Here is a 26,766-nt window from a genome sequence, read left to right as displayed (position 1 = left end):
CCCCCCCCCCCCCCCCCCCCGCTTTCTTCCACTCTCTCTGAAAAGCAGTGGGAAAAAATCCTCTGGTGAGGAAAAAAAAAGTCAGGTGTAGCTGTTTGTTTTTCTAGAGATTGTTATCATCATTATAATCATCATTACATATTAAATATTAAAAGTACTCTGCTCAGTAAACACCAGTAGCAAGTTGAGATTCCTTATCAGTCTTGCCTGGGGAACCTCAGGTCACCTTAAGGATTTCTGAGAGGCTTTCAGTGAATAAAATCCCCATGCAAGTCAGTGGGAAGAAAAGTATTTCCCTGTTTTTCATAGCTTTTACCATTTATTTCCTTGCATGCCTGAGCCTAAGGGGAATTGGTAGCATTAATATTAAAGTATTCAGCATTCAGAATGATCTGTAAATAAATTACATATGTAATTATCTGTTAGTAAACATAAGCATTTTTTTCTATGTGAAAAGTTGCCTTTATCCAAAATATAAAAATAGAAATCATCTTTTGTCCTGAGGAGTGATGTATGTTTGGAGTGTGGACCCTCCTGCAAGCATTTCATCAGCTGACTTGCCCCTGTTAACTGCAGAATTACTGCACACCCTTTGAAGGTTTTTTCTCATGAGCTGGACTTAATGCCCAAGTAAATTAGCAGTGTTACTTTGACTATAGCCTCTTAGAGCTGCTTATGGATACTCTTATGGATTTGTGAATAAGTTAACAGATTATTTATATTTCATTTATTAAAATGGTTAGGATTATACATACTGATCTATTTCTTATTATATAAAGTGCCAAACACATAATCTCCGTGGCATCAGGACTTATACTGTAATTCTGTTTAAGGATTTTTAGGCATGTACTTCTACAAAATCTTTGAGATTTATTTGGCTCAAGAAGTAAAGTATTTATAACATCTTTTTTTATAACCTATCACTCATCCAGGGTCTTTGCCTCTTCTACATTTTTCATTTCATAATTAAAAAGAAATAATAAATACGCTTAATATTGCTTCCCTTCCCTATATCCTTCCTTTTTAATTTTTATTTAATTTATTACTTTTTCTTTATTGATTAAGGTATTACACATGTGTCCTTATCCCCCCATTGCCCCCCCACCTCCCCACTCATGCCCTCACCCCCCTGGTGTCTGTGTCCATTGGTTAGGCTTATATGCATGCATACAAATCCTTTGGTTGATCTTTCCTCCTTACCTCCGCCCTCCCCTACCTTCTCTGTGAGGTTTGACAGTCTGATCGATGCTTCTCTGTCTCTGGATCTGTTTTAGTTCATCATTTTATGTTCATTATATTCCACAAATGAGTGAGATCATGTGATATTTATCTTTCTCTGACTGGCTTATTTCGCTTAGCATAATGCTCTCCAGTTCCATCCATGCTGTTGGAAATAGTAAGAATTCCTTCTTTTTTACCGCAGCATAGTATTCCATGTGTAGATGTACCAAAGTTTTTTAATCCACTCATCTGCTGATGGGCACTTAGGCTGTTTCCAAATCTTAGCTATGGTAAATTGTGTTGCTATGAACATAGGGGTGCATATATCCTTTCTGATTAGTGTTTCTAGTTTCTTGGGATATATTCCTAGAAGTGGGATCACTGGGTCAAATGGGAGTTCCATTTTTCGTTTTTTTGAGGAAACTCCATACTGTTCTCCACAGTGGCTGCAGAAGTCTGCATTCCCACCAGCAGTGCACGAGGGTTCCTTTTTCTCCGCATCCTCTCCAGCACTTGTCATTTGTTGATTTGTTGATGATAGCCATTCTGACAGGTGTGAGATGGTACCGCATGGTCGTTTTGATTTTCATCTCTTGGATGATTAGTGACTTTGAGCATGTTTTCATATGTCTCTTGGCCTTCCATATGTCCTTTCCGTTGCCCATTTTTTGATTGGGTTCTTTATCTTCCTTTTGTTAATTTGTATGAGTTCCCTGTAAATGTTGGAGATTAAACCCTTATCGGTGATAACATTGGCAAATATGTTTTCCCATGCAATGGGCTTTCTTATTGTTTTGTTGATGGTTTCCTTTGCTGTACAGAAGCTTTTTATTTTGATGTAGTCCCATTTGTTTATTTTGTCTTTAGTTTCCATTGCCCTAGGAGCTGTATTGGTGAAGATATTGCTTTGGCATGTGTCTGAAATTTTGCTGCCTGTGGTTTCCTCTAATATGGTTTCCCATCTTATGTTTAATTCCTTTATCGATTTTGAATTTATTTCTGTATATGGTGTAAGTTGGTGGTCTACTTTCATTTTTTTGCAAAATTTGTCCAATTTTCCCAGCACCATTTATTGAAGAGACTGTCTTGACTCCATTGTATGTTCTTGCCTATATCCTTCTTGGCAATAGCCATACCAGACTTTAGGAATCTTGGAGTAAGACTAAGTTACTTTAGTTAAGCCAGGGAAGGCAGTACTTGTTATATTTTGTGAATATTGCTGATTAGGTCTAAAAAGAATGATATAAAGTGCCAGGTGTTGTGGAATCTTTGCTTTAAACTAGAGAGAAAAGAAATTCAGTTGATTATAGAAAGAGCAATACTGTGGATAAAAATGAAATTTGGAATAGCTCTCTGTGTTAGAGATGTATGTAGGAAGCTGAGGGTATGGGTTTGCTGGGGTGATTGTGGGGGTCTAATCCATAGGCCAGAAATCCACTTCCCTCACAGTCACCCAGCCATCTCCATCCTCCTCCCCCAGGACTGTCATCTCAGGTTGTAAAAAGTATTTATATGCTGCTTTATTCCAAACAGGTTAGTGTGAAGGGAAAATAATGATTGCAAGTTTAGAAGAGTGAGGTTAGGGTATAAGATGCCTGTCATGAAACTCTGCCTGCCCACTACAGGTTGGCCGGAGATTTGTCTCTATTTCTAGCAGTCAGCGTGACGAAGGACACATAATCGGTGGTAAGACTGATAGTGTAAATGTAGTATATATTACAACAAAACAAAACACCGCCACAGCAGTGACGAAGTGCTCCCTGGTCTTGATATTGACACCTGAGAGGGAGTTCTGTGGGGCTTTATGCCTTCACCGGTGACAATATCCTTGACTTCCCTGAACCTTGATTCCTCGCTTGTACAGTGTGGATAATAGCAGTATTTAATTCAGGCAGTTTTGAGGACTGCATGAAGTAATCGATATGAGACTTAGCCAGAAGCTGGCATGTTTGTAAGTACCCAATAAATGGTTTCTATCATCTTATGTACTGTAAACACAGCACCATGTTTCCTAAAGGCGCCAATAGATCTGTCTTGCAGGTAGAGGCATATGTTGTTAAGCACCCAGTCCTCCAGACTGGGGTTTGCCCCTGGTAAACCCCATTTCTGGTTTGATGGGTTTAATTTTACAAAGTCTTAAATCCTCCTTGGTAGCAAAGTGGGTGTCTGTGAAAGCCCACTGGGATGACTCCCGGGTGGTGAGGGGCAAGGGTGCTCTGCACGCACGACAGCAACTATCAGTGACGTCAGGTTAGAAATATCTGAGGCGTTTGGAGAACTGCACAGGATAGCTTCACAGCACTTCATCTTGCAGCTGAGGTGGAGCAGGTGAGGATGGGCGGGCCAAGGATCACCTGGCTAATTTCTGACATTCAGAGATAACCCAGAAAGCCATGTTTACTTCCCAGTAGCGCTGGCTGTGGGGTGGATTCTGAGATATTCCCGAGACATGTAGAGTTTCTGGGGAATTTGTGCCATCTGTCCGAGAAAGGCATGCGGGATCTATATTTGAACACATGAAACCAAGGCCACTGCCAAGTCAAGGACTGGGTGCTCTTTGACTCACACCTAAATTCTAGTAATTTTACTTTACAAAATTTTGAGGAGCAAGAACGGAGCCTTTATTTTAATAACATTTTAAATAATCGCCTTTTCCCTATGAGTTATTGTTATTTTAAAATGTTTCCTTCTTTTTACACTATCTTTGGAAACATTCTTAGAGAGAAGTGTTTGTGTGTGTGTGTGTGTGTGTGTGTGTGTGTGTGTGTGTGTCTTTAACCTAAAATTTCCTGGTAAGTTTAGCAGATAACTGTCCTTGATTCTTTGAGTGTCTTGCTGTTTTGTAGACTCTTGCTGGGTAGGAAAGCTTGTCTGTCACGTTTCTCATTTTCATTTTACATGTAAAAATTCTACACCTTCAACCTTTATGGCTTTTCTGAGAATTTGCTGTCTTTTTTTGTTTTGTTGTTGTTAATCCTTACCTGATGATGTTTTCCCATTGATTGTTAGAGAAAGTAGAAGGGAGACAGACAGAGAAACATCGATGTGAGAGAGATACATGGATTGGTTGCCTCCTGCATGCACTCTGACCAGGGCCAGGGAACCTGCAACCAAGTACGTGCCCTTGACAGGAACGGAACCTGGGACCCTTCAGTCTGCAGGCTGACACTCTATCCACGGAGCCACACTGGCTAGGGCTTTGAGAGTTGTCATTTTGAAAATAGCCATTCATCTTCAGGATCTATCTCTGAGACAAGTACAGACATTCCAATGAAAATAAATACTGAGATCCACCTACAGTAATCTTATCAACAATAGCCTGTTTCCATCAGCGATGCTGCTCCTGTGGACCCTGAAGACAGGTATTCTGTGGGGGTGGTAAGAATGTTTATGTTCCAGCTCATTCTACTTCTGGCATTTTTGTTACTTAGCACATCCAGCTTATGAAGTATGTGATCCTCCCCTTGAGAAAGCATGCCTAGCCCTCTCTTCCCCCCTCGACCCCCCATCAAAGCGAGGCTGTCCTTACCCTCTTCTCAAAGAAGCTGAGGTGGAGAGAGGTCAGGAAGTAGTTGATGAAACACAGGCGCTGTCCCTGAGTTCCTAAAGGTTTGCCTCACCTCAGGACCATGCTCCTTTGCCTCTATCTGAACACAAGTCAGAGCGGGAAGTTTCAGGTACCAGGATTGTGCAAGAGGAAAGGAAGATGCTTTGAGATTTGGATCGCTCAGCTCAGGGCCATGACTTCCTCTGGCCACTCTTGGAAAGGCGTACCTTCCTCACTCAGGGGATGTGGGTTTTTACTGTGCTGTGAGGATCCCCACAAACAATTCATAGCCTCGCGGGTGCCAGAGCGCTGTAGCTTCCCAGAGGCCACCACTGAGACTACCAAACGCGCCTGAGTGGCTGTACGGGATGGAGTGACAGCTGAGAGTAACTGCAAGTGGTCAGGAGGGGTCTTTTTTTAGAACTGGTGGAAATGTTCTCAAATTGGATAATGGTGATGGCTGCACAACTCTGTAAACATACGAAAAATCACTGGATTGTATTCTTTCACCTTGTGAGTTTTATGACACGTACGTTATACCTCAATAAAGCGGATAATAAAAATGCCTGAAATTTGGGCTGTCTTGAAAAGAACCATGTTTCCGAGCCAGTACACCTGTCTGAAAGTGTGTGTCAGAGTGGGTGGGGAGGCGTCTGAGGCAGGCGCTGGAGGAAATGGGACCAGCAGAATCTTACTCATGAGCCAGGGAGGAGGCCTGGGATCAAAATGGGAATAAAATGGCACCGTTTTTGCCCTGACTGGTTTGGCTCAGTGGATGGAGCGTCGGCCTGTGGACTGGAGGGTCCCAGGTTTGATTCCAGTCAAGGGCACGTACCTTGGTTGTGGGCACATCCTCGGTGGAAGGTGTGCAGGAGGCGGCTGATCGATGTTTCTAACTCTCTATCCCTCTCTCTTCCTCTCTGTAAAAAATCAATAAAAATATATTTTAAAAAAATGGCACCGTTTTTGTGGTGATGACAACTCAAATTAGGTTCCAGAAGGTAAGTACATTGCTCTCTATGAAAGCTCACTTTCTGAATAGCTCCAAATCTTTCATTTGGTGAACAACAGCAACACTTTATAGCCAGAAATCTTACCTTGAAGTCGTTATCAGCCCAAATAAGAGTGTCTTGTCAATGATTCATCAGGTGTACTATACAGATTTGTATAAATAGATTACCAAATGTTTCCGAATAGCATCAATATAACTAATGTAGCTTAACTGCCATTTTTTCTTGCTTGTCATTATTTAGTAGGATGTAGATAATAGTTAATGTGACAGGTTTTAAAAAATTTTTCAACTTACTTTTTTTTTTTTTTTAAATATATTTTATTGATTTTTTTACAGAGAGGAAGGGAGAGAGATAGAGAGAGTTAGAAACATTGATGAAAGAGAAACATCGATCAGCTGCCTCCTGCACACCCCCTACTGGGGATGTGCCCGAAACCAAGGTACATGCCCTTGACCAGAATCGAACCTGGGAACCTTCAGTCCATAGGCCGACGCTCTATCCACCAAGCTAAAATGGCTAGGGCTCAACTTACTTTTTTTACGGTGTTTTCCGAATTCCGGAATGAAGGTGACTAAGCTTTCAGTGTTTGCTTGATTCAAGAAATCGGTTGGCTTTGCTTACATATATTGTGTGAAACTTCAGATAAAGCTGCAGGACTCCCTCTGTAACTGGAGCGCAGGAAACAATTGACACTGTTACTTAATTCACATTGTTTCTGAGACATTTCCTACTTTCCCATGAGAACAATTTGCTTGCAGATGGTTAGGCATGATACATTTCTCCTTGGTACCGGTTCTGTGAGGAGAATTTCATGGTGCTTTGTAGTAGTTGAGTTAGTATGTGTGTCTGTGTGTTTGTGTGTGTGTGTGTGTTGCTGGGGGCAGGTTCATGCTTTATACATATAGATGCCTCCAACTTCATTCCACGTAGCAAATGTTTTCTTTTGAATGCTAGCCCATTCACTCCGGGTTCTACATTCCTTAGTCGGAACCTCTTTCTTGAAGGAGCATAGAATTGTTTTAATCCTTCCAGTTTAAGGAAACACCCCTGTGAATTATGGTGTTTTAAGATATGCTGAATGAGTTACTGGGGAAAGTGGTTCACAGCAGTTTAACTCGGCCCTACTGCATGTTCAAGTATTACATACATGTAGGTGTGTGTGATGTTGTCTGGGGCACTGTAAAGTGGTCATCAAGGAATGATTCCAGAACGGGAGAGCAAATCCATACATGAGATACTCTAATTAGAAGTTTAAAAAACCAAAGTTTTTGCATTACTTCCAAAAATAGTGGTTCCCACATCCAGGAGTAAAAGTTTCCCAATTAAAAAAAAAAAAAGACGTGGAACGTTGAGTTCCCTTTCTTCTGTCTTATCAGATTTTGTTAAAATAACACCGCTTGTCAGTTTTGCAGCTCCATCCATCCAGGGAGCTGAAAGCACTTCACAATCTTTTCTCCTCATGCCCTTCTCTTCAAGGCAATTTTGGCTGGGCTGGGTTTATTTTTATCATTGCAACGACCAGTTTTTAGAAACTTTTGGAAACGAAAAAAGAAAAATGAGAATGGCACTGTAGCTGACATTCATTTTAGCTGCTGCCTCGTGTGAACATTTGAGTATTTCTAAAATCTTCTCTCCAAGCATGTTGTATGTCTTATTTTTTCTCAGTTTGTCCCAGTTCTAAGTCTCTATTCTGCTGATTGGGTAAAAAAAAAATAATAAAAAAAGTTTTAGTGTAAAACCTTATCCCAGCAGAATGACTTCTTGAACTCTGAGTTAGATCTTTGTTTTTTGTAGCCTCAAGAGCTCCCTTTTCAGCATCCTGTTGAGTATAATCACAGACTCAGGGGAGGTTAGCACTGGAAGGGCCTCTGGGGTTGCCCGAGGTAAGTCTGTCATTATACAAATAATGAGCTTGAGGCCCAGAATGGTTAAGGGACATACTCAAGGTCATAGAGGTCATTGATGGCAGAGGTCTGCCTAGAATCAAGGATTTCCAGTGTGGTATTCCTTTGGCTCTCCTAAATAAAAACTCGCCTATCTGGATAGAAACTAGAGAACACCCTCACAGAATCTTAGGGCCCACCAGCAGGTTGAACGACGCTCTGCTAACTGAAAATTGGAAGGAGATTTCATTTTTCTAACTTGAACTTATTTGTCAAATATAGAATAGTAATGTTGAATTCATAGACTTTTTTTTGGGGGGACCTGTGGATTTTGTGCAGTTGATATGCAGCACAGAATGTGATTTCAAATGGTGATTTGTGTACCTTCCTTTAGGCCACCACACCATCTACATTGGGGTCCATGTGCCGAAGAGCTACAGGAGAAGGAGACGACACAAGAGAAAGACGGGACACAAAGAAAAGAAGGAAAAGGAAAGAGTCTCTGAGAACTACTCAGACAAGTCTGACGTGGAAAACGCCGATGAGTCCGGCAGTAGCATCCTCAAGCCGCTCAGTGAGTACTCCGTGGGCGTGGCCGCCTCTCTGCCTCACTCCTGCGGCCCAGGGAAAGGCACTTTTTAGGATCTTGTGGCTAATGCGAGGGGTGCAATCATAAGGAGATGGCCTCCTCTAAAGGGTCATGTCTGTGCAGATGCTTTTCTTGTCCTAGCAGGTTGTTCTAGGATGCGATCTGAGTTGGTTGGAGAATATTTGACAAAGGTTAGGCATGGTTGTGTATCTTACATTTTGACTAGTGAAATAGGGCAGAGTATTAAAGATGGCATTTGACTACAATAATCAACAGGAACTGAAAGGTTCTTAAAGAAATTTTTGGATCGTTTCTGCTTAGAAATAGGTTCCATTGAGACAGTAGGTCAAGATGGAAATTATATATTTATAATATATATATAATATATATATTATATGTTACTTATAGGGTTCTAAGTGACATTTAACCAGGTCATGGGCTGGGCTGGTAATTTAAAAAGGAACAGTGGAAAAGCATCCTGTAAGTCATAGAAGAATGTAGAGTGGAGTGGCATAGCTCTTGAAATGTCGAACATATTAGATATCGTACTTTGGATAGAAGTGTTACTAAGAACAGAATAACAGGAGGTCAAAGAACACCCTTGGATTCAAGTCATGGGAGGACTGTGTGTTTAGGCGCATGTGTATGTTGCTTTTGTTTCTTTAGATATGGGGAATATTTGGCTATCTGGGTAGCTGTGTCTGAAGCAAGAATGAGTATGTGCAGTAGAAGTGAGAAGCAGTAGAAACACATGCCAATTTGGGGAGATTCCCCAACAGGAGTTCCGTAGTGACAGCTTTTCACGTTGGCAGAGCTCAGTTCATTCTTCATCTCTTTGCTACAGTGGCAGAAATATGGAACCTGCAATAAAATGCATTAGGGTGGCATGGATGCAGATCCAGTTCTGTCACTGCAGGTGACGAGAAGCCAAATTGGAGTGAACAGCTGAGGAGTGTTGAAAAGTGAGTTTATGGAGTTAAATTGAAGAGGGTGTGAAGTGCAGTGATGTGAATCTGTGAATTTGTTAGAGTCTCGCTATTGGAACTGAGCAGGTGGCTTGAAGCTATAGAGGCACCTGCTGAGAGGAGCAGTGCAGGTGGACCTCCTAAGTAAAGACAGACGTCCTGAGGAGAGTTTGGAGATGGACCACCACGTTACAACTTAAGGTGTTGGAATAAATGTGAGACTTAGGCGGGACCAGAGGGCAGGAGACAAGAGTTATGCACTTTTCATTGGAATGTTGGGAATCTGAAGGGAATCCTTCATATGTTGACTAAAAACAACTAAAAACGAAAAAACATGGGGACTGTTTCAAGTAAAGTCCTTGAAATGCTGATAAAAAAGGTCACAGTTAATAGTGTGGAGGAACAAAAGATAACATCCCTTTCCAAATAAATTACTGCTGTCTATCTTGATTTGCTATCTGTTTCGGCAAGGCCTGAGCCCGAATCAGATACTCTCCCCAGTGTGTGTGTGTGTGTGTGTGTGTGTGTGTGTGATCTCTCTTTCTGTCTCTTTCCAAGTCATTTCCCATTCTGCAATTTAAGAACAAGAGTACATCATCACTATACATAATAAAAAGGGAGAGATGCTCTCTTAGACAAATGGGCCAAGGAATTTTGAGATGATAATTATGTACCAGCTTTGTAAAGGAAAGGCAATGGAACAATGCCAGTAATACTCAAGTCAGTAATAGGGCATGGACTGATCAGAAAGGTAGTGAGTATCAGTATGTGTCTACCATGGGCGTACTGTTGCTTTCTGTGGCAATTGGGGACTAGTTTTGAGTACAGCCTGTACGATAAGCAAGGTGTTCATTCTCGTTAGCCTCAGGTCTCCTTTCTGGGGAGTATTACATTATGTTGTATGCCTGGTTTCTGAAGGGATCATATGGAGAGGCCATTGTTAAGGACTGAATTGTTCAGAGATCATCATAAAATTATTTATAAGTTTGCATTTTACAGTTAGTTATTTTCCTGCTAGTTTATAAGTTATGCACCATTCAATTCGGCATGAAGGTTCTCTTAGAAAGCATCGTATATTCCAGTGGTTCTCAACCTTCTGGCCCTTTAAATACAGTTCCTCATGTTGTGACCCAACCATAAAATTATTTTCGTTGCTACTTCATAACTGTAATGTTGCTACTGTTATGAATCGTAATGTAAATACCTGATATGCAGGATGGTCTTAGGCGACCCCTGTGAAAGGGTCGTTCGACTGCCAAAGGGGTCGCGACCCACAGGTTGAGAACCACTGGTATATTCTCTCCACTGCTTATTGTGGAGACTAGATGGACTGGTAGCTGGTTTATCTGGTGCAGTTCTATTTAAGATGTTACACTCATGTATTGAACGACATTTAACCCTATGATTTGGGGAAGCTATAGGGCACTGGCACCAATATGACAATAACATTTTTTTATGGGAAAACTCATTTACTGAAATATCTGCCTAGCGGTATGCCATTATTGGTTCTCAAGAACAGCCACACACAGTTTCTGTTATTGTTAGGTCTAGGCTTTTGGAGATACTTATGTCTATAATGTACCACAGCCCATAGACAAGATTTTTTCCCCCACCCCATTTAATATTTTTTTATTATTTATTTATTGTCTAAAGTTTTACATATGTCTCCTTTTTCCCTGATTGACATCTCCCCACCCCAGCCATTCCCACCCCGGGCAAGCCCTCACCACCCCAGTGTCTGTGTCCATTGGTTATGCTAATATGCATGCATACAAGTCCTTTGGTTGCTCTGTAACCTCCAGCCCCACCTCACCTGCCATTTGTCTCTGGATCTATTTTTGTTCATCAAATCATGTTGATCATTATATCCCACACATGAGTGAGATCATGTGATATTTATCTTTCTCCGACTGGCTTATTTTGCTTAGCATAATGCTCTCGAGTTCCACCATGCTGTTGCGAATGGTAAAAGTTCCTTCTTTTTTTAAAAAAAAATAAATTTATTTTTTACAGAGAGGAAGGGAGAGGGATAGAGAGTTAGAAACATCGATGAGAGAGAAACATTGATCAGCTGCCTCCTGCATACCCTCTACTGGGGATGTGCCTGCAACCAAGGTACATGCCCTTGACCGGAATCGAACCTGGGACCCTTCAGTCCATAGGCCGATGCTCTATCCACTGAGCCAAACCGGTTAGGGCAAATTCCTTTTTTATAGCAGCATAGTATTCCATTGTGTAGATGTACCACAGTTTTTTAATCCACTCATCTGCTGATGGGCACTTAGGCTGTTTCCAGATCTTAGCTATGGTGAATTGTGCTGCTATGAACATAGACAAGATTCTTGCATGGGCCTGACATTGCGTCAGGCGAGGCTTCTATTATTGAAAGTACGCCACATATAAGTAAAGGAACTCGATGAGAATCATCTCTGATTCTTTCCTTGATGTCACCCACATAGACAATCCAGCAATGACTTTTGTTGGTTCTACTTCTAAAATATGCCTGGATCTGTCTACCCCTGAGCAGCGTGGCTGCCACATTCGGGGCAGGGAATTGTCATCTCTTACATAAACAGCTACAACAGGCTCCACTTCTCAAGTCGTCTTCCACCCAGAGGCAACAGGGCTCATCGTAAAGTGTGAATCGAGCCATGCCATTCCTGCGCTGAAAACCTCCTGTTGTCCTTAGAAGAAAATCTCGATTGGGCAGCACGGCCCATGGTGTCTCACCACGCGTGCTCCGGTCATTCTCTCCGTGCTCTCTGTTCTTCAGCCACACTCAATTTTCAGCTTCTTGGTGTCCAAACCTTTTCTGCTTCAGGGCCTGTGCACATGTAATCCTGTCTGTTTGGAATAGTCATCCCATTTCTGCCCTGGTTAGCTTTTCTCCTGCTTTATATTCCAGCTTGAAAATTTTGTGTCATCTGGGAGGCCTTTCCTTCCTACTCCACGGGGTGGGGTGAAAGTCGGCTTACAGCTGTGAGTCCTGAATATTATTTATTACTTATTGCATTATTTTCCATACGAAAAACTGTCAACCTACTTTTGCCCCACCCTGTATAATGTGTGTTCTCCAGTGTTGTTCTTTCTCAGCTTTTTGTTTCCTTAATAATATATGTTTTAACTTTCAGTTTTTCGAGCCTATAATTTTTTCTGGTGCTGATGCTAGGTTATGAGCTCCGGGAGCGCTAGGATCAGATTTGTCTTGTCATTGTTTTCTCTGGCACCTAGCACAGTGTCTGACCTGTGGTATATGCTTCATAAATGCTGACTGAAGAGTAACTGAGTGGATGGATTACTACAGGTGAATACATAAGCATTGCTTTTATTTATCTAAATACTTCCTACATTATAGATAATGGGTCGGCTGATTTTCTTATTTTTAATCCTTGCAAATTATTTTTATATTTCCTTTCACTGCCTTTCTCCCTTGCCATGGAAATCTGCTCCAAACTTTTGATGCTGCTGCTTTGGGAAGTGCCTCATTATTTTGTTAAAATATATTTTATTGATTTTTTTACAGAGAGGAAGGGAGAGGGATAGAGAGTTAGAAACATTGATGAGAGAGAAACATTGATCAGCTGCCTCCTGCACACTCCCTATGGGGATGTGCCTGCAACCAAGGTACATGCCCTTGACCGGAGTTGAACCTGGGACCCTTGATTCCGCAGGCTGACGCTCTCTCCACTGAGCCAAACCGGTTAGGGCTCATTATTTTAACTATTGCTAACGAGGTATTGTGGCCTGGGTAGGGGGCTCCCGAGTGTGCTGAGCTGCTTGTCACACACAGGTGATGGGAGAAACCGATCCACAGGGCACATGGATTCATCACACACACTTGAAGATGCTCACTACTCCACACCAAACTTGGGCTGCTTAGCTTCAGAGGCCATTGTCCAGAGGCATGGACTCGGATAGTAACGGGCATCTAAAAGAAGAAATAAGCCAAATATTTAGGCACATTAAGGAAGATGACATTAGCGGGTTCATTTAGCTGATGTCACAGGTGCTTTTGCTTTTTTTCTATGGCTTCGGTGTCCACACAGGGCTTCTGAAAAGTGAATGCATATTCTGACTCACACATTTGGAGCTGTGATGAAGGAAGCTCGCTGGCTTTATTTCCCCCTTGGCGCTCAGCGGCAGCTCTGAGTCCGTGCATAGCGGCTGTTCCTCCAGTGTGGTGTCTGAGCGGCTGGTGTCTGAGCCGGTGTCCCCGCTTGGGACACAGAGAGGCGACACGTGTGAGAAGCGTGGTACATGAGCAGGGGGAGCGAGGCTGGGGAGGAAATGTGAAATGGAGGAGAAGCAGGAGGGAAGACAAGGGAATGAGGAGGTGGTGTGGAGTGGGTGCTGGAGAGAAAAGTTAGATTGTGCTCTTTCTTAAAAATAACCCTTTTGCCTCCTCCTCGGTACACTTTTTTTTTTTTGTCAGTTAGCAGCTGCCATCCTCCGAGGGTTGCCCAGAAAGTGGTGGGAAGGTGGTCCTCGGTGACATAGGCTCTGGAAACGCAGCACGACTTCCCACCATCGGTGGTTTTGATCTCTGAACGTCTCATTCTGTTAGTGTCCTGGGATATTTATGGGGGAATCATAGGCCACTTTGTGACTGCAGAGACTGAAAATGTGTAAGGTGTTGGGAAACAGAGCTGCAAACAGAACATCCTGTTCAGCCTGTCAGTGTGATGTGTAACATGTTTCTTGACAAGTCTGAGCAGGCATCAGTGCCTGGAGGCAGTTGCACACACATGTGTTGCCCTTGTGGAATCATCTTGCTAGGTGTGTGCACACAGACACCCTCAGTCTTGTGGTATTCTTTTTTTCCCTTTTTTTAGAGAGAGAGAGAGAGAGAGAGAGAGAGACAGACAGACAGACAGAGACAGAGAGACAGAGACATTTGTTGCTCCACTTGTTTATGCATTCGATGATTGATTCTTGTATGTGCCCTGACCAGGGATCGAACCCACAGCCTTGGTGTATCAGGAAGATGCTCTGACCAACTGAGCTACCTGGTCAGGACCCTGTGTATTCTTTCTAAGCTCTTTGGACGTGTCCCAGAATTGATGGATCGATCTGTGCTAGTGAGCATTGTTCCGTGCCTGGAACAATGGGTGCCAGTGGGTGCTCCTGTTATATTCAGGAAACTGAAACAGAGAAATGGGCAGCTGCTTTTGTTTAGTGCTTCCTGGTGAATGGACAGAGTAGCCGTGCATAAGAGCCAAGATTATTGGGGGTTTTGTCACTTGACTTCCCCTTTTCCCAGTGCACACCCTGTGCCCTCCCCCAACTTGACCTTATTCTTCTTGGTGAATTTCTGTGTTTTCTTGGTTTTTAAACGTTCTCAGCTAAGGCCCTTAATTTTGATATCATAAGGTAAGATTTCTTCTTCTGTGTGCCACTTGCATGTACCCAAAATGAATCCACCTGCAGGAGAGAAGGAGATCTTCGGAATGTGTGTGAAATGAGCTAGATTCTTTTCCTGTTAAGCAGGGGTCCTCAAACTATGGCCCGCGGGCCACATGCAGATACAAATATTGTATTTGTTCCCGTTTTGTTTTTTTACTTCAAAATAAGATATGTGCAGTGTGCATAGGAATTTGTTCATAGTTTTTTTTAAAACTATAGTCCGGCCCTCCAACGGTCTGAGGGACAGTGAACTGGCCCCCTGTTTTAAAAGTTTGAGGACCCCTGCATTAAGAAACAAAACAAAACACAAAAAACTATACTGTCTCTTTCACCCTCCTTTCTGTTTTTTTTTTCATCTTATGTAAGTAGGAGGTAATACTTTATCTTTAGGAAATACTTTATCTTTAATATAAAAACAAAGGCTTTTTACATCAAATAACTGAAGAGTAAAACCTGCCTTTGCAGAAGGGGCACTTGGGATATAATTTCCTGGAGAGGCAGTCAGGGGTGCGTATTCCAGCCAGACCCAGTGTGAATCCCAGCTCCTACCAGCAGTGTAACCTTGGCAAGATATGTCACCTCTCTGTGCTTCAGTCTCTTCATCTGTAAAAAGGGATAATGATAGAACTTAAGTCATAGTGTTCCAAGTATTAAATGAGTGGTGCATCTAGTTAGCAATAATGATGAGCAGTTATTATTTCAGGTTTCTCTGAACACATTCTTCAAGCTCATCTTTTCTGTACAGTGTGCACAGGTAATGCCAAGACTTTGGAGAGATGAAGTCCTTATGAATGCTAACCACTATTCTGTAAGCGCTGCTGGCCTTTTCGACTACAAGTACCCACTAGCTACCCTTTGCTTTAGCTGTCAGCTTGGCTCCTGGCTCCCAGTGGCATCTTTGGAAAAACTAACCTAAATCCAGTCTCTCAACTTGCCAATGGGTATCAGCCTGGATGCTGGTTGGCAGGAGTAAGGACCAAGGAAGTAAGGGACAGGCGATTTGTATTGTGCTTTTTTTGTGGTTAGGGGACTGCCATTAGCAAGTGGCTCTGCTTACCAAGAGTGTCCTTGGATTTAGTCAACAGTTGGAATTCCTAGTTCTGGGCCACTGAGAGCAAATGGGCCATTCAGTTTCTCATGAGAAGGATCTCTTTCTGGATCATTGTGTGTGTGTTTCTCAGCGAAATTAATCTGATTAGAAGCGCTTTTGGGTGGGACAAGTCAGCAACTTGAGGGCCGTGCTGTGCAGAAAGGAAAAGCGTTTGGCATACTTCTGTTTGTGGTGGCACTGGGTTGGCTCCACAATGTTGTGTTTTGTGTGCTGCAAATAATTGCTGTTCATTCCTCTGCGACACTGATGGATGCAGGAGGACTGTGTCATGGTGCTTCAGTCTTCTTTCGCCAGTTAAATCAGGGAGCCTTGGATTTCTGGAATGCTGTTCTCTTGAAGTCACCAAGAAGTGCCCTCCAAGTAGACGTTCTTACACTATGAAAGGTTGCCTCTGACTATTCTGTTACAATAGTGATTCCATTTTATCATGCCGTGCGATGTTATGAATAGTGTGTTTATGTGTGTCATGGGAGAGTTGATGTTGCTGCTATTTATAGTGACTCATGAGTTAAGGAGGCCTCACAGGGTTCTACCATCTCTAGGTGCTGGGGGACTTAAGGGCTCAAAAGAGATTGTGACTTGGGTGGAAAATGGGGGAAAACAAAACAGAGCCGTGTGTAGAATCTGAAATGTGAAATATACTCTACTGAAGTGAATGGGGTGTAAATGACTGTCTGCCACAGGCATTACCACCTAATTAGAAGGCAGGACACATCCTGTGGTTTGGGTCTAAGTTTATGAGGCAGGAAACTAGAGCAGTGAGTGTATTTGTGAGTATGTGTGTAAGTATGTGTGTGGCTGGAATGCACTGAAAGAATGGGAGATATTGGTAGGGATCTTAGTAAATGTCTCATATTGAAGTAAATGATTCTTAAAGGACTATATGGGTTCTTTTTTTTGTTTTTGTTTTTTTGTTAATCCTCACCCCAGGATATTCCATTGATTTTTAGGGAGAGTGGAAAAGAGAGGGAAAGACAGAGAGAAACATTGATGTGAGAGAAACACATTGATTGGTTGCCTCCTGCACGAGCCCTGACCAGGGCCTGGGCGAGGGAGGAGCCTGCAACCAAGGTACGTGCTCTTGGCTGGAATCGAACCCAGGACCCTTTGGTTGGCAGGCCGACACTCTATCTACTGAGTCAAACTGGCTAGGGCTATATAGGTTCTTAATCCTGGGGTTTTAGATTCAGGGCTTTGTGAGTGTGAACTGTTGATATAGAAGTGGTTGAGATGAGGGACCATGTCAGAGTACAAAATGTTAGTTAAGACGGCATTTCTCTAAAGAACCATATAGCATGTTGAGCTGAAATAAGCCTGCCTCTGCTGATGACTATTTATTTAGGGTTTGTATTCCACTGTGGTGAGGATTGTGTATATAATAGGCTACTTACGATAGTGAGATTTTTCATTGCTGAGTGTGTCACCAAGCTGTTTGTGGAGGGTCTTACATAGAGAATCTAAGAATTGTTTATGTAAGTGTATTATGGATACACAGATTAGTCCACGTTGCTGCAGGGATGAACTTAGATGACCTCTGTACACCCTTCTCAGAATTATGATTTCATGATTTTGAAACAAGCACATCCCTGAATTTTTTTATTCTTTTGCTGTTTGCCAATTAAGCAGAATTCCTTTTTTTTTTTTTTAAAGCAGGATGCACTCAATACACTAGGAGCCACTTCTGGTAGCGGTGTTATTGTGGTCCAGCAATTTGTATTAAAATTATCCTTTGTCACCAAAACTTGGCCACGGAAATCACAAGAGAAAGCAATTATATTTAATTGACTCTCCTTCATTTATGAGGCTTTTGGAAGGACTAATGCAGGTGTTATGGAAAATGTGACTTTTGAATGAAAATTTACAATAAACATGTGGACCATATAGCTAACTGTGTTTGTTCAAAATTAAAGTCGAAGCAGAAAATAAGGTGAATTTTGTTACCAAGGCAGGAGAATAGCACTTTCTATAATTGGAATTTCGCTGCCGATTCACCCAATATCCAGAACACATGCAGGAGCAACTATAAAGTCCTACGTCAATTCTTTGTCTAATTTTTCTTTGTTACTTCTTGTGAAAATACTGCATGTCCCACGCAAATAAACACCAAGGAAACAAACAAGCAAAACATATTTCAGAAAGATTTATGGATTATTTTTTTATTGATGTCCACACCCAGAAACAGCTAATCTTTCCCTTTCCTCCAGTTCTTAAAGATAGATTTTGAGCTCACTCAAGATACTCTGGTTAAGAAGGACCGAAGGCAGATCACTGGTATTTCACTGGCTACTTCATTTAGACCAAATACTAATCAAAGTTTTTGAAAGTATGTGTGAAAAGTTTGTTGAGGAAACTTTTCTGAGTTATTATTTGCATGTTCAAACCAAACTTGGAACATATATAGGTCTCTCCCCTCTTCCTCGCCCCCCATGAAACTGACTGGAAATCTGTGCATGCTACATTCTCTTTAAGCTCCTTTTATTCTTCCTTACATTTGTATAAACATTTAAGAGATGAATATATTGAGATAAATTAGAGGATCTGTGCATATTTTTGTATGCAGAAATATTTTTCTGGTTTGGCAGGTGGGGAGAATGTACTGTCTTTAAGAGTGGGAGTAGGGAGTCTTATTTATTTATTTATTTATTTATTTATTAAAATCCTCACCAGAAGTTATGTTTTTATTGATTTTAGAGAGAGTGGAAGGGAGAAAGAGAGAGAGAGAGAGAGAGAGAGAGAGAGAGGAGAGAGATGAGAGAGAAACATGGATCAGTTGCCTCATGTACGCATCCTGACCGGGAATCCAACCTGCAGCCTTTTGATGTATAGGACAACGCTCCAAACCAGGTCATGCAAATATAAAAATGTAAGGAATGTGTTAGTTATGTCTGCAAGATGATTCTCTGATGAGGAACTTGGACCTTGTCTTAGAGCTGTACTCCTCCTTTTCTTAATACTTGGGGATTTATTTTTTGATGCCAGAACACCATAGGATGAATAACCTTAGCGTTCTAAAAAACCCCTTTCAATGTTCTCTAGTCTTCTAGCAGATCATTTAACCTAACTGCAGTTCACTTTATAACTCTTATAGCAGAGTACCTCCAGGACGTGTCCAGCCACAGGACAAAGCTGGAGGAAAGTACTTACTGTCTACAGAGGCTACCCTGAGCGTCCACACCAGATCCAAGACGGGTCCCTTAGTAATCTGCCTGATGACAGTGGAAATTTGGAGTGAGGCAATGGGATTTTTTAGGAAGACAGTTGGGGCTAGGGGAATTTTTGTAAGCAATGAGCCATTCTTTAATTGAAACCACTGGATGTGGTTAGTAGTTTATTTTAAAAACACCATATGTTAGTTCATTTCTATGTACTGTGACAATCATAGTTTAATCAAAAGCTGCTTGTGACATTTCTGTTTAGTGTTCATGAAAGAGTGGCTTGCTTCCTTGAAATCCTGAACTCCGTGCCAAATGCCAACACTTTCACAACTACAGCTTGGCTTTTAGGCAATTGCATAGCTTTTTGAGTATGTGGTAGCTTTTTGTTTACTTTCATTAATTTGTCATATTCTTAAATGGAATAATGTTTTCTCAGCCTTTTGTTTGGTAAACAGTGACTTTTACTCCTTTCTCCATGGTTCTCCTGAGAGGAAATAAGTATAAGTTAATGTAACTGTTTTTTAAAATTTTTTTTTAATTCTCCTTTTTGGCCAGAAAGGCAGGCTAATGTATGATCTCTTTGAGACGTGACCAATTTTATGAACCATAAACTTGTAAGCTTGTCATCATCCTTCATGGTATGGGCAGGCACCCTGTTCGCCACCTCGACAGGCTGAGAAAGATGCAGATGCAGCCAGATCCTTGAGCTTTCAGTGCAGTGCAAATCCACTCAGTTCATTTCAGTCCAATCCATTTTGATCCAACCCAAGAAATATTTATGGAGCACTTCTTTTTTTCAGGCATAGTCCTGGGCACTGGGCCTGCAGAAATGGAAATTTCATTAAAAATGGACAGTTTAGCCCTGGCCAGTGTGGCTCAGTTGGTTGAGTGTCATCCCATGCATTGAAAGGTCTCTGGTTCAATTCCTGGTTGGGGTGCATACGGGAGGTAATCAGTCGATGTTTCTCTCATAGTGCTGTCCCTCTTTCCCTCCCTCCCTCCCTTCCTCCCTCCCTCCTTCCCTGTCTGCCTCTCACTCCCTTCCTCTCTCTCTAAAATCAGTAAAAGCATATTTAAAAAGAAATGTCCATTTTAGGACATCCTGCTTTGTAATCTGCCTAAATCCATTCCCTCTTCTTTATCCTTAGAAGCCCAGTTCTGTTCAATGTGACAGCTAAAAAATCTTGATTTCCTAGGTTTCCTGGTGGCTAGGGATGGTCATGTGACTTATTCTGACCAATAGAATGCAGGCGTAAGTGTACTGGATGGTACTTGAGAGAAGTGTGTTGTTTCCTGGTGGAAAGGCATAGGTTCTGATATGTATTTCAATGGGTATTGGTGAATAAATATTTTAGTTCCATTATTTACTCCATAAAGAGTAAACTATTGTCATGTATTTTTGCTTCCAGGAAGTAAGACCTGGCATCTCTTAACTTTGTCATTAGTGTTGGTGAGCCTGAGTTTCCCCTTACATATTTTAGATTGGTCTGTTCATGTCTATCCTCTTTCTCCTTACAAAAGAGGAGTATGAGAAGTAGTAAGAATGAATCTATGTATAAGGTGAGTTGAATTTCATTGATAATGAAATGATGATGATGATGATAATAATAAAATATTTATTGAACATAAAATGTGGTCAAGGTGCTCTGCAGGTATCTAAGAAATATAACCTTAGTTTTCCTCAGCAACGCCCTTAGAGGTTAGTATCCTCCTTTTTTGGGTTGAGGACACTGAAGCTCACAGAAGTGAGTGACTCACCTGATATTGCATGGTTGGCAAGAGGCACTGCTGGGATACTGGGGTCTCTCTGACTCCAAGCAAAGCCTCCTAACTATTGCATAAGAGTGATTATGGAAAAGGTTGGATCAGGCTTTTTCACAGCTTCACACTAGAGTGAATGATATTTGAAAGATGTATGCATCCAAATTCAATTTGCATTGTCAAAACTGACTGTTTATATTACATGGAAGATATAGAACATAAGCAAAATGGATGAAGCAGCTCTCCCCTTCTCCCTTGAAATCCTACGTGTTTAATCCAGAAATCTTAGCTTAGAATCAGAAGTCATATTGTGTATCTTTTATTGGTGATTTTTAAAGTAATTATTTACCATTTGAGAAGGCACAAAAACAAATTAGAACTAAAGTAGCTAAAATGGACTAAAAGAAATGGGCACTGTGGCTAGATTTTGCTATGGACAGAAGTTTTCCTTTCTGGATAAAGTATCAATAACCTATTTATCTTATGTTAAAACCTGCCATCTGTTGATTGATTCATTTATTAATCAATTGATCATTTGTTTGCTTGTTCTATCATTTATTTTTAGTTTAAAAAATTTTAAAATTTGGTCAATTATCTTGGTTGCATGCTTTGAAAATATTTAGGTTTCAAGTGAGTTTATTATAAAATGTCACTCAACCTCCCTGCTTCAGAAAGTCCTTAGCCCTCTAATCTGTTCCTTCTGAACAAATGCTGTCATTGAAAGTTATGAGAGCTCTAGGGAGAATCTGTCAATAAACCCTAGGATTACATCAGTATCAGAAAGGATGAAATGCCTCATGCATCCATTTATCCCTTCATCCGGAATATTTATTGAAGGTCTACCATGTACCAAATAGGTGCTAGATACTGGGGATGTGGTAGTGAGCAAAACAAAAGACTTCTACCCTTAAGGGAGTTTATAGTCTATTGGATGAGCACTTACTAATCACATATTCATACAAATAAATGTTAAATTGCACCTATGGTGCTATAATGGAGTGTGGTCCATGGTACTATAAAATCTGGTAATAGTGAGATAGTCATAGTTGAGATCTGAAGGATGAGGTAGAAAAAATTCGCTGAGGGTTGAGAAGAACACTGCCGGCAAAAAGAAGAGCAAGAAACAAGGAAGGCTCTTTGCTGGGAAGGAGCAAGCTGAGCATAAGCACTCTTGGTTAAGACACTCCATCAGCACTGCTGAGTGTGGGGAGGTCTCACTGAGAACAATTCCATCTCAAAAAGAATTCCATTTTCTTTGACTGATACTTGGGAAAACGAAAGGGACCAATTTCAGGTTAATAATTAGGCATGTAGGATGTTCAATGCACAGAGTAAGTTAAAGCATCAATTTTTTACCCGAGTTTAAATAGGACTTTTTACTTTCTGCCTTCATATTCCCCCCTCCCCCCAATGCTGTTTTACCTACAGAATCACTTCCAACTTTTGCTTACATGGCATCACCTTCCTTTCTGCAGTATTCTTTTTACTGTACCAGTGTGTCAAACAAAGGATTTGTTTTTGAGCCACTAATGAGTCTCAGCAAAAGCTTCTGGTCTTGGCAGGAGGGATGCATTCCTAACTTCTCTAGTGGCTCCAGGACCGTCTGTTTTGATGTAATACTCTACTGGCAGTCAAGATCGCCTCCTGAGGATAGCAGTTCTACAGTTTGGGTATGAGAGGGTGGAGGGGCAAAGCATTCTGGATGAATGCTGTAGGAGCATTGACTTTAAATCATGCACGTGCCTTTTCTATCTGTGACTCACATGATGTAAGGACGAGGAGGAGGATCAAGTGACAGGGTCAAGAGGGCAGACACTAAACCTCAGCCCTGCTTCTGGTTACTCCGAGATTTCCTTCCAGGATGACTTTGCGTGCATCGCCAGAGTGTGGAACGGTATCTTACCATGACGATTCTGTGGTTTGGGTTTGTTATCTTATCCTGTCACAGATAGGGCAAGAAGAGAAATTTTCTGATGCAAAGGGAGATTTTATTTGGCCAGAGGAATTTTGAAACCTTTTCGTACTACGCAGTTCAGGGTATTTTTTTTTTCACTGTACTTTTTGAAGTCTGTGTACAGAAAATGCGTGTTTTCTCTAAAAAGAAATAAAAAAAGGCCCCAGGAGGGCCTCATTGATTGTAGTGAAATATATATATACTTATAGCCCTTTTATGTTTTCACATGTTGCTTGTTGCTCTTTGCCCCGGTTGCGTGTTTTCATCCACATTATTTTGGATGGCATTGAAAGTTTTGTCTCGGCCCTTTGTGCTCAGTTCAAAGGACATTCAGAGGGTTGACTAAGCCCAGCTGAGATGACTATATATTGCAAAATATTTTATTTCTGTGTCGTGCTGTGTAACTGACAGAGGCTTTTATACACAGTATCCAGTTGTTCCATAACCCTCGATGCAATTAGAGCAAGCATTATTCCTGTTTTAGGGATACATATCACAGGTTCCCACAGGCTAACAACTTCCTGAAGTCACACATCCTGTATTGGCAGAATCAGGCTTAGGACAAGGTGGTTAGACTCCTGGTCTGGCTCTCTTTATACTGTATCATGAAGCTGTATTCCTGGAGAGGTTGGGCTGTAAATGCAGAGCATTTGGTGGGTGCAGTCAAGTCCTGGAGGAGTGCATGACTCATTTCTCCAAAGCTTGGTGTATTCAAAATTAGAAAATTACAGCTATGAATAGTTGTTTTCCACTTGATTGGTCTAAAGTCAAGTGAATCCTATAGAAAACCCCTTTGACAGTGGGTTGCCTTGGCAATGGAGGAGCACAGCAGTACAATAGCTTTTACTGCATTTGAAATTCCAGCAGTTTACCTGACGGTTGTATCTTTCTGAAGGGTGTGGGCAGAGTCTGAACGGACTTTTCTGGGTTGCTTATCAGCTTGGCTGTTGTCGTTCTTATTATAGCAGTTGCTCGTTTCCACAGATGTCTTTTAAAAATCTCTCAGTGTTGTTTCCTTTCTGAGTTGAAAATATGTAGAAGTATAAGGCCTTCAAATGACACTGGCAAATAGTAAGGGTCAGTGTATATTAATAAGTGACTTGATCACATTCACACATTAGCAAGGAGTGGAGTTGGGACTTGAACCAGGGACTTTCTACTCCGCCTCTTACTTTCTCATCTTTCCAGCATACCATCCTACAGCAATGTCCTTCTTTCCCTCTGCCATGAACAGGCAGCTGCTGTACTAAGTTATTAGTGAGGGGGATGGGTTTTTAGAATAAAAGACTTAAGAGATGCTGCAGGAACATTTGAACTCCTGGAATAAAGTCAGCAAATTATTCTAAAAATGGAGAAACACCCACCCGCCCTATTATTAAGAGCTGTTTGGTTCTAACCTAAATTTAGCTTTTAAAAAATTCCCCCCTCTTTGAATCCCATTAATAGTATATGAGTACTTGTGGATGTACCAGTTGATGTGACATGTCTGCTGTCATTGGCCGGGGTCGGGGGTGGGGGAAGGAGAGATGTGGCATTCCCACATTTTAAGCCCCCCGAAGCCCCCTGACCCATAGCCTGTCCCTGTGATTGGTCTGGTCAGAGTGAGGGCTGCAGCTGAAAGGCTCCTGGGGCACCAACCATGGTCTCATTTGCACGGTTCTCCAAGCAAATCAGTTTACATTGGTGGCCAAATGAGCAGTTGGCTTGAGATGTTACAGAATTGGGATGGTCCCTCGAGGTGTTTACATTCACTTCCATCGTACTGTCAGACTTCTCCCTTTTTTCCTGAGAGTCCTGCTCGACCTTCCTAGGGGCCTAGGTGGTGGCAGCAGTGGGTCCCCAGCACTACACATCTTGCATGTTTGCCTGCAGGGGTCCCCAGTGCTGCACCGTAGTCTCGTGTACGTGCACACCTTCACTTGTGTGAGCCTCCACTTCTTCTCTGACTCTAAAAACAGTAATACCTTACTTTATCTAGCACTTGACAGGTTGCAAGCACACTCACATGCACAAGTGATTCTGGGGGCGGCGTAGAGATTATTATTCCTACATGACACAAGAAACTATAGATCTGAAAGGTTAGATGAATATTCCAAGGAGAGGGGATAAGTGTGAGAAATAGTTAGGACTTGAGCATCCCAAGTCTTTTTTTTTCATATTGATTTTCAAAATCGGTGCCTTCCTCTTGGCTGAATTCATTAGTTGGTTTGCTAATTAGCTTCTTAAAGTTTACAGAAGATTTAGATGTCTTGAAATAATTAAATAGGGGTGAAAATAGATATCAAAACCAGGGAGAACATATAATATGAAGAACTATCAGAACCAATATTGTTATCAGAGGTGAATTTAATTTGCCTCTGAGCTTCCTGGCAGCCAAGATAAAAAGAAAGACACAGTTAGTTACATGTTTCTGTAAAGGAAAAGCATGGTAAAGGGAAGTGAAGATTTTACCAAGATTATATTCTAAAAGGAATGTTTTGCTTGAAGCTTTAGATAATGGGCAGTAAGGATAAGTGAAGATAATTCTCTCAGTCAAATTATATAGCTATGCAATACAGTAGTCCTCCCTTGTTTGTGGGGAGTGTGTTCCAAGACTCTGGGTGGATTCCTGAAACTGTGGAGTGCACCAAATTCTGTACATCCTATGCTTTACCTATGCATACATACCTATGCTAAATTTAACTTATAAATTAGGCACAGTAAGAAATTAACAGTAAGTAAGAGTATAATAGAATAGGTATAACAAAATACTGTAATAAAAGTTATGTGAATGTGGTCTCTCTCAAAATATCTTGTACTGCACTCATCCTTCTTGTGATGATGTCAGATGATACTACATAAAGTGATGAAGTGAGGTGAGTAATGCTGACATTGCACTGTAGCATCAGGCTACTATAAAGGTTTCTTGAACGCCATACCACAATAGTTAATCTGATAACCTAGAAGACTAACAAGTAACTAAAGGGCAGGGAGCATATACGGTGTGGACACGCTGGACAAAGGGATGACTCATGTCCTGGGCAGATGGAGCAGGACAGCATGAGATTTCACCATGCTACCCAGAATGGTGCACAATTTAAAACTTACAAATTGTTTATTTCTGGAATTTTTCATTTAATATTTTTGGACTGTGGTTGACTGTAGGTAACTGAAACTGTGGAAAGCAAGTCATTACTATAACATAAAAATGCATTGCAAGGGAGCTAACATTTGTTGGGTGCTATTATGTATCAGGCATTATACTAGGGACTTTGCATGCCTCATTTTGTTCAACTTCCATAAACATGTAATTATTACACCTATCTTTTATTTGTTTTGTTTTTGTTAATCCTCACCTGAGGATATTTTTTCATTGATTTTTAGAGAGAGCAGAAGGGAGGGAAGGAAGGGGAGAGAGAGAAGGAGGGAGGGAGAGAGAGAGAAACATCGATGTAAGAAGCATGGATTGGTTGCCTCCCCATGTGCCCTGATAAGGTCCAGTATTGAATCTGCAACCCAGGTATGTGTCCTTGACTGGGAATCGAACCCATCGCTCTCCAGTGCACAGGCCAATGCTCTAAACACCATGTCACACTGGCCAGGGCTACACCTACCTTTTAAAGTTATCATTGTACCCACTTGCTGATAAGGGAACTCAGCCTCAAAGACTTTATATAACTTCTTCAAGATCTGTAGTAAGGAGTAAAACTGTAAATGAGAACCTGACTTTTTCTCATTCTAAAGCCCATGCGCTCCCCACTCTAGCATGTTGTTATCATGCTTTAAGAAGGTCAGTTAACTGAAAGCAAGTGTATCAGATTCTAGGTCTTTTGTGCTTTCCAGGGATGATTTTTTAGAGGATCATCTCGTGTAAATGTCACTTCTCTCTTATCTAGGCCTTGGTAGGAGTTGGGAAATAGAAATCTTCTGTTCTGTTGCTGCTTGAGAGTGTTTATTATCCCTAAACTAGGAATAATAGTTGTTTATTGTTGTTGTTGAATACTACCTGCTCTATACATTATCTTCTTTAGTCCTCCCAGCAGCTAGTGAGGAGGGTACCATTTTTATTCCCATTTTGCAGTTGAGGAGAGACTCACTGAGGTTAGATGACTCACAAAGGGTCATAGAGTGGCACAGTGGCAACATTCAAACACAGGTCACTTTGTCTGTAATGGGCATGTTGTG

General features: G+C 41.5%; 1 protein-coding gene across 1 annotated transcript in view; it reads left to right on the top strand.

The window, feature by feature from the left end:
* The window catches only part of SLC4A4 (solute carrier family 4 member 4), a 329,830-nt gene that overhangs the window by 62,363 nt on the left and 240,701 nt on the right, over window positions 1–26,766 (top strand). Inside the window, exon 3 of the mRNA XM_006094401.3 lies at window positions 8,059–8,238. Coding sequence (XP_006094463.1) covers window positions 8,059–8,238 — 180 coding nt within the window. The remainder of the gene's footprint in view (window positions 1–8,058; window positions 8,239–26,766) is intronic.

The sequence above is a fragment of the Myotis lucifugus genome, unplaced genomic scaffold (assembly GCF_000147115.1).
Source record: "Myotis lucifugus unplaced genomic scaffold, Myoluc2.0 scaffold_136, whole genome shotgun sequence".
Lineage (NCBI taxonomy): Eukaryota > Metazoa > Chordata > Mammalia > Chiroptera > Vespertilionidae > Myotis > Myotis lucifugus.
Note: the sequence above shows the minus strand (reverse complement) of the source record. Positions and strands in the feature narration are given on the sequence as shown.